This window comes from Ceratotherium simum, chromosome 7 (genome assembly GCF_057802395.1).
Source record: "Ceratotherium simum simum isolate JZ-2026a chromosome 7, ASM5780239v1, whole genome shotgun sequence".
Lineage (NCBI taxonomy): Eukaryota > Metazoa > Chordata > Mammalia > Perissodactyla > Rhinocerotidae > Ceratotherium > Ceratotherium simum.
This window is the reverse complement of record NC_141906.1, coordinates 30605929-30614334: the sequence shown is the minus strand read 5'-3', so window position 1 is coordinate 30614334 and position 8406 is coordinate 30605929. Positions and strand designations below refer to the sequence as shown.

The window sequence follows — 8406 nt, the reverse complement described above, 5'->3', positions numbered from 1 at the left end:
TGCTTTTCTTTATTGTTTTACTACTGTGCATGTATCCGGTGGTGTACTGGTAAATATTTAACAAGTAGGTCACCAGAAGGAAAAAATAGCCCTGATTTGTAGCATTTGCCAATTTCTCCCATGCTGGTACAAGCCAGCTCCAGCACACCACTGCATGTATCCCTAACACATTTACTTTTCAATGTTTTTATTTATTTATTTATCTATTTATTTTCCCTTTTTCTCCCCAAAGCCCCAGTAGATAGTTGTATGTCATAGTTGCACATCCTGCTAGTTGCTGTATGTGGGACGCCACCTCAGCATGGCCGGACAAGCGGAGCGGTGGTGCTCCCTGGGATCCGAACCCCAGGCCGCCAGTAGCAGAGCGCGCGTACTTAACTGCTAAGCCACGGGGCCGGCCCCCTACTTTTCAATGTTTTTTAACTTTATATAAATGGTGTCATTTATGCAAATGACATGTCTGTGTGTGTGTGTCTTATTTTCACGGAGGCTGTATAGCACCCTCTGTTGATGCTGAATATTTGGGTATGTGTGTCAACTTTGCGAGGTAATGTCAGTTTCCTGATGCAGTTATTCTAATTTACACGGGCAGAACAGCAGTGTGTCTGAGTTCCTTTTTGCTCCACATCCTCACTAGTTCTTGATGTCCCCTGATGGTGTTTCAGATACCAGTGACTGAGATATGTAAGAACTTTCCTGGGTCCTCTGAAACCACAGTTACAGAGAGGTCCTGCCTTAAAGTAGCTCTTTCATAGTATTTGAGGCAAAAGGTCTACTTTAGGTATATTTGGAGGAGGTAAAACACACTTTAGGAGTTGGGCCAAAAGACAGAGAAATCAATGAAAGAGCTAGGAAGTAAAGTGCAGGTTTTGGGTGAATTGAGTGGTCAGAAAGTGAACCTGTCTTGATCCTGCTGTGCTCACATGCCATCTGTGTGACCTGAGGCAAGTTTACTTAATGGCCCCAAGTCTAAGTTTCCTTGAGTAAATGGGATTATCAACATGAACTCCACCACAGGGTTGGTGTGAAAATATTAAATGCAATTATATAAAAGCACATATCACATACAAGATGCTCCCCCAGCACTGAGGCAGTAGAGTCAGAGATCAAGTTGCAAATCCTGTCCATTAGCTACTAGTTTTATGACCTTAAACAATTATTTCTTAGCCACAGTTGCCTGGTTGTAAAATGAAAATGTGGAATTACTCTTTTTATTTTTTGCATTTCTGAACTTTCTTGTGGATTTTATTTAACTACTGAAATTGAACACCTTTTCCTGTGTACTGGCCATTTGTTTTACTCTTATTACCAGAAAAAAATGTTACTAAAAATTAAACCCATAGGGTTGGGGGAAGGCCATGCTCAGCCTGGGACTGACTGAGGTGAATGGAGGGGCAGAGGGAGACTCTGAGGGCACCATGTGGGCAGGGGCCGAGGTGAAAGGGGAGGAGACGGCCTGTGTGGTTGGCAGATTGGTTAATCACAGAGGTATTGAGCAAATAAGTGAAAGTATACTGAGAATTAGGAGAGCCAAGATTCTCACTGTTGGAGAAAGGAGGTATGTATGTAGAAGGCTATAATAAACCCTGTCAAGTTGGATTGGAATTGCAGACATTGGTGTGAACTCAAGATTTTTAATATACATAGAATGATGGATGTAGAAATACAGATGTACGTGTGTACCGTCCACTGATAGGGCCTAGCAGCAATAATACCCCAGCAGTAAAAAGCATACTAGTAGTACCCAGATCTTGGTTTCTGAATACCATTCTCCACTAAAAGGAACCAGGGCTATTTGGACAAATGACTGTTTCCAGGGCCGGGGTGGGAAAGTATAAGATGAGCTTGAATACCTTGTTGTACCAGAAAATACGGAAGTGCTCAAAGAATGATGGAAACATGTCAAAGGGACATAGGATCTAGCTTGAAGGAGCTCCTACTGGCCCAACTGTGACAATTTAAACATCAAAACAAATAGTAGTAATAATGGATTATGATCCATAGAATAAAATATGAATTCATGAGTAGTTCATACTAATATATCTATGATAAATGAAGGAATGAATGAATACATACATGGAGAAGAGAAAGTTCCACCACATAGTAGAATGCCAATTATAAATGTAAAAAGGATGGAATTAGAAAATCACCATTTGGCAATTATCATAGGAATAACTGATTCAGAGAGAAATCATCCAAGAATGCTAAAACTAGTTGGTGGAAGTTCTATGAGGAATAGTATATTTTATACAGTTTCAAAGTAGCTCCCCACAAAAAACTTAACTTTGCTGTGGAGAAATCTGGTAGACATCATTTTACCAATTTAACATCACCTGACTATAACAAAAAAGATAGACAAAAACAAGTGTTGGCAAGGACATGAAGAAATCAGAACCCTTATACACTGCTGGTGAGAATGTAAAGTGGTGCAGCCACTTTGGAAAACAGTTGGCAGTCTCTCAAAACATTAAGCATAGAGTAACCATCTGACCAAGCAGTCCCACTGTTAAGACATATAGAACTGCAGACCTATGTTCACACAAAAACTTGTACATGAATGTTCGTAGCAGCATTATTCATAATAGCTAAAAAGTGGAAACAATCCAGATGTCCACCAACCGATGAATAGATTAAAAAACTGTGGCAGATCCATACAATGGTGCTATTGGTCAGGTTTCTCCAGAGAAACAGAGTCAACAGGATGTGTGTGTATATATAAAGAGAGAGATTTATTTTAAGGAATTGGCTCATGCAATTATGGAGGCTTGAAGTGTCCAAAATCTGCAGAGTAGGCCTGTAGGCTGGAGACCCAGGGAAGAGTTGCAGTTCAAGTCCAAAGGCCGTCCTCTGACAGAATTCCTTCTTGCTTGGAGGAGGTCAGTCTTCTTCTATTAGCGCCTTCAACTGACTGAATGAGGCCCACTCACGTCATGGAGGGTAATCTGCTCTACTCCAAGTCCACTGATTTAAATGTTAATCTCATCCAAAAAACACGTTCACAGAAACATCAGAATGTTTGACCAAATATCTGGGCACTGGGGCCCAGCCAAGTTAACACACAAAATTAACCATCACAAATGGAATGTTACTTGGCAACGAAAAGAAATGAAGTACTGATACATGCTACAACATGGAAGAACCCTGAAAACATGATGCTAAGTGAAAGAAAACATTATGCTAAGTGAAAGCAGCCAGACACCGAAGGCCACATATTGTTGTAGGATTCCATTTATATGAAATGTCCACAACAGGCAAATCTATAGAGACAGAGAGTTGATTAGCTTGCCAGGGCTGGGGGGATGGGGAATGATTGCTGAAAAGGATGGTGTTTCTTTTTGGGGTGATGAAATGTTCTGGAATTAGTGGTGATGGCTGCACTACCTTGTGCATATATTAAAACCCACTAAACTGTATACTTTGAAAGGGTGAATTTCATGGTTTGTGAATTATATCCCTAAAAAAAGGTTAATATTACCAGTAATGGGACAAAAAAAATATTGTGTGGCTCCCAGTATGAGACAGTATCTCTGTCTCTTAGGACAGAGAATCACTTTTGGGGCATTCTTGCCAAAATGCATAACCTGAATCTAATCATGAGGAAACATCAGACAACCCCAAACCAAGAGTCCTTCTATAAATTGGCCTATATTCCAAAAATATCAGGGTTATGAAACAAGGAAAAACTACTCCAGACAGAAGGCAAATAAATGCAACATGCGATCCTGGACCACAAAGGAAAGGGTGAGTATAAGGGATATTGTTGGAGCAACCGGCAAAACTTGAATGGGTCTGCAGACTGGATGATAGTCCAGGATCAGTGCTGGTTTCCTTGTTTTGATAAATGTACTGTGGTTATGCAGCAGTGTCCTTGCTTTTAGCAAATGCATAGTGAAGTGTTTAAAGGAAAACAGGACATAACGTTTGTATATTACTCTCAAGTGATTCAGAAAAAATATATATAGCATATATAACCCGTGTAATATATATATATATGTGTGAGATATTTATATACACAGAGAGAGAGGGAGGGAGGGAAAAAGGGGGAGAGAGAGAGAACGATAAAGCAAACATAATAAAAAGTCAACGACTGGAGATCTAGGTGGGGTATACTGGAATCCTTTGTACCATTCTTGCAACTTTTCTACAAGTTTGAAATTATTTCAAAATAAAAAGTAAATTAGAAAAAAAATACATCCACAAAGAGATTTGTTCAAGGAAAAGAACCTTTGCAAGACTATTGTGAGGATGGTGCCTGGCACAGATACATGCTCAAGTCACAAGGGGGCATCTGAAAGCCAGGAAACAAGGTGTAGCAGAGCTTCACTGGACCTGTAGCACTGCAGATGGGGCTTCTCCACACTTCCTTACCCAGAATGCACTATTCAACCCGAAAGAAAAAAAAAACCTTTGTCTGCTGCAAACTGGGGATTATTCAATTCATAGCAGACAAGGCCTTGGGGCACCTGAGATAGCCTCTGCTCCTTCTGTTTGGGTCTGGATCTTAGGGCAGCTGTCAAGGGTCACTGCATCCATCACAACCAGTACATCAACCCTGGAGATCTGCGCAAAGGGGCTCGTGAATGTGATGGCAGTGGAGAAGAGTGAGTCCTGGCATGGGAACTCGGAGACACACTTTGCCGTGTGAACTCAGCCATAATCTCCTTCATCCTGTTTTCTTAATCTGACTTCTTAGAGGTTCCCCCCTGGACCTCCTAGGATTCAGTGTTTCTGAGCTTTGGCATATGTCCCTTTGGGTTTACCTGACCCTATCACAAATCACTCCTTAAATGAAACTGCTCTAGTCCCAGAGGTCTTGTGACCATATGGAGTAGTGGAAGGAGGCAGACTGAGCAAGGCCCAAATCAGGGCTCTGGTACGTAATTTCTTGGGCCTCACTGTCCTTATCTGTAAAACAGGAGTAATATCATTTCCTTTTTAAGAGTGTTGTGAGGATTAAATAGATAAATACAGTACCTAGAATGGAGTAGATACCAAGTAGATACTCAATGAATTACAGTGCTTTATTTTCACAATTTGGTTTAGGCATAAGCAACAGGTAGAAAAAAATGGGATTTAAAGTTAAGATAAACCGTGTTCAAGTTTCTGCTCTCTATGACCCTTGGCAAATCACTTCATCTCTTTGTTTCACTATCTGCATGTCACAGTGTAGTTACAAGGATGACATGAGAATATACCTTTAAGAACTCTGTGAATCATCCTATTACCCCAGCCAGGAATTACCTTCTTCTCTTAAATAAATCCGGATCTTAGCCCACATGGCCCAGCTCAAGTGCCGCATCCTCCAAGAAATCTTTTCTCTAATAATCTCTAAAATGTAAATGATATGGTATTCATACTCTGGAAACTGCTAAAAAGAATGAAAAACGTCTGAGATGGAAAGAACTCAGATACTAAATGTAAATAAAGCATGGAATACATACATAATGGTTCCATTTTTATGCTTAGGGGGAAAAGAGGTGACCATGTCACACCCTTACTTAAAACGATTCAGTGGTTCCCACTGCCAACCAAGTGAAGTTCAAGCTCCTGACCTGGCATTCAAGCCCCTACACTATTTGGACCCTGACAACCTCTCCAGCCTCATCTCCTATAGACCAGCCTCACCATCCTATTAGGCCTGGGTTCCATCTATGACTAAAGTGCTCTTCACCATCTCTTCCTCTAGGTCTCAAACTTTAGTGTGCATCAGAATCACCTGGAAGGCTTCTTAAAATACTGATTGTGGGCTCCACCCATAGAATTTCTGATTTAGGTCTGAGGTGGAACCCAAGAATCTCTATTCCTAACAAGCTTCTGGGTGATACTGACGCAGTTGTTCCAGGGACCACACTTTGACAGCCACTGCCTTTACAATGATATGATTCAACTATATTCCATGTATATAGGCTGACCAACCACGTCGGTTTGCCTGGGACTAAAAGTCCCATGTAACAGAAAACCCTTCAGCCCGGGGAAAACTGGTTGGTTACCCTACCTGTATAAGTATCTTTCCCAGGTTGCTGCTTATGGGATATTTACTGCTACTCTCAAGCAGTCCTTCCCTATGGCCAAGCAAACAGAAAGTGCCTGAGAAAGGAGTTCCATCAGCTTAATTGACTTTTTGTTGGAGTAAGAGTATTTAACAAAGTTTTTCAAATTCAGACTCCTCCAAACATATTCTCTTTATTTCCTTCAGAGAACAGGTTTGGTCCTCTGGTCCTTGTAAACATTTAACACAACTGGTGTGAGATCAAACTGTAAGCATCCATATCCTTGCCCTGTGTGACTGGGGTGAGTTTACACAAGAAGTTGGGGCAAATGTAGTGGGCACATGTGAGCTTCTTACTCAGTTCAAAGTAGGTCTTGTCATGGAATGACGGTTCCACCTGAGCCAATGTAGCTGACTTTCTGTGACTTCCAAAGGGTGCCCAAGACAACAAAGGGCCATGATCCTTGGGAAGGACTGATGATGTTTCTGCTCATTGTTGGTCATGGTCAATCTTTTTCAATAACTGAGACTCCTCTTTCTAAGGGGTCAGAGGTCACAGAGCTGATAGCGTCGCACAAGACCATCTCGACAGCACGTGTAGATCTGCTTCTCCCATGTGGCTACCTAGAACACAAGAGTTCACAGCTCAAAGGAAGCCTGGGATTCTTCCATTTTAAAAGACAGAGCATTGTCATTGACCCCCATTTGTATAAGGGCATCTGAAAAGCTTTACCTTCTTGTCCAAAGACAAGAGAAGAATTACATCCATGATACATATTTTAAAAATGGCCAGCCAGGGTCAAGGGCACTTACGACTATAGAACAGAGAAACTAGTTGGCTAAATGGAGAGCAAACCCATTAGTGCTGTGCATGTTTTAGTGCAGAGGGTCTGTACCTGGGGAGGAGATGGTTCACAGATAGGCCTGGGTACCTCTGAAACTCATAAAACTGTAGGCAAAGAAGTTCTCAATATGTGCCTTTTTTTCTGAGGAGGATTTCACTGATTTCTCAGAGAAGTCTGAGAATCAAAGAAGGTTAAGAACCACTAATTTAGTGAAAATAGCATGAATTCTGGAGTTAGTTTAGTTCAGGTTTGCTAATATGTAGCTGCATGACCTAGAGCAACTTGCTCAACCCCTCTGGGTTTCAGTCTCCTCATTTGTAAAATGAAAATAATACGTTAATTCGCAAGATAGAACACTAAGCAAGTATTTTAAAAAATGAAGTGGATCTACATGCATTTGTCTGGAAAGAGCTCCAAGACGTTAAGCAAAAAAAAAAAATAGTCACAGGGTAATAAATATAGAATGATCCCAATTATGTACAGACTAAAGATAAAACTATATTATTTACATATATACATAAACAGAAAGATGAAAGTGCAAATTCTCCAAAAACAGTCTTGAAAAATATATGCCAAACTGTTAATGCTAGTTACTTCTAGAAAGAAGAGTGCAACTAAAAAGGTCTTACAGGGGGCTTTTAAATCTGTATAATTCTGTACTGTTTGAATTTTTATAGGTATGTATTAATTGTATAACTTTTTAAAAATTATAAAAAAAAATAGTAATAACAATACCTACACTTCAAGGAATAATTTCAATGATGAAATGAGACAATATATGTAAAACAATGTCTGGTCAATAAATACTATTTCCCCTTTCATTTTTCTCTTTCCACTCTAGTCAAATGAGATAATCAGTCTTGAACTTTAAATAATAATAATGGCTAATAATTATAAAATGTTTTAAATTTACAAAGAACTTTCATATGCATTATCTCACTATTATCTTCATTTTACAAATAAATTGACAGACTAGGGAGACGAAGTGATTTTTTAAGTTTCTAGAGCCAGTAAGTGATGAAGTCACTTCTGACTCAAAATTCTGATTCCTTTCTATCCTACCCCTAAGTATCTGATCACCCCTAATGACCACAAAGTAGCTGGATTCAGTCCCTTCAAAAGTCCTAGATCCCAGGTGAGAACTGCCCAGGCCTGGTCTCCTCTCAGGCCTGTACCTTGTACACAGGGTCACAGTCAGCTCCAGTGAGCTCAATGACATAGTCTAAGTCTTGCTGGACAATGAAACAGCTTCCATCACCTAAAAGGCAGAAAGAAAATTTAGATAACTGAAGAGAAAGCTGCATGCAAAGGAATTAAAAAAACTCAATGTTTTAGTTTATTTCTGTACATCACCAGCCTAAAGAAGACTGTCCTAAGATCCAGAATGGCAAATAGGTCTCATCATGTAGGTCAAATACGAGGACCTATAGTGGCTGCCTAGAATCTTGGGCTGGAGAGGATTTGAAAGCCAAGTGCCAGCTCAGTGGGAAGAAAGGTTGTCTTTGATTAGCAATATCTGCCAAGGGCACAAACCAAGCAACTGCAGGTTTATATATCTGTTTACAAACTTAT

The 8406-nt window shown here is 40.2% G+C and overlaps 1 protein-coding gene across 2 annotated transcripts in view; it reads right to left on the bottom strand.

The window, feature by feature from the left end:
- Positions 1-5000: 5000 nt before the first annotated feature.
- Positions 5001-8406, bottom strand: part of PAAF1 (proteasomal ATPase associated factor 1) — a 51782-nt gene continuing 48376 nt past the window's right edge. The window contains exons 11-12 of one of the 2 annotated variants that reach the window (XM_004433981.3): positions 8010-8092; positions 5001-6613 (exon numbers count right to left, since the gene is read on the bottom strand). In XM_004433981.3, coding sequence (XP_004434038.1) covers positions 6536-6613; positions 8010-8092 — 161 coding nt within the window. In that variant the 3' untranslated portion in view covers positions 5001-6535. The remainder of the gene's footprint in view (positions 6614-8009; positions 8093-8406) is intronic. The other variant, XR_015552690.1, reaches the window with a different exon arrangement.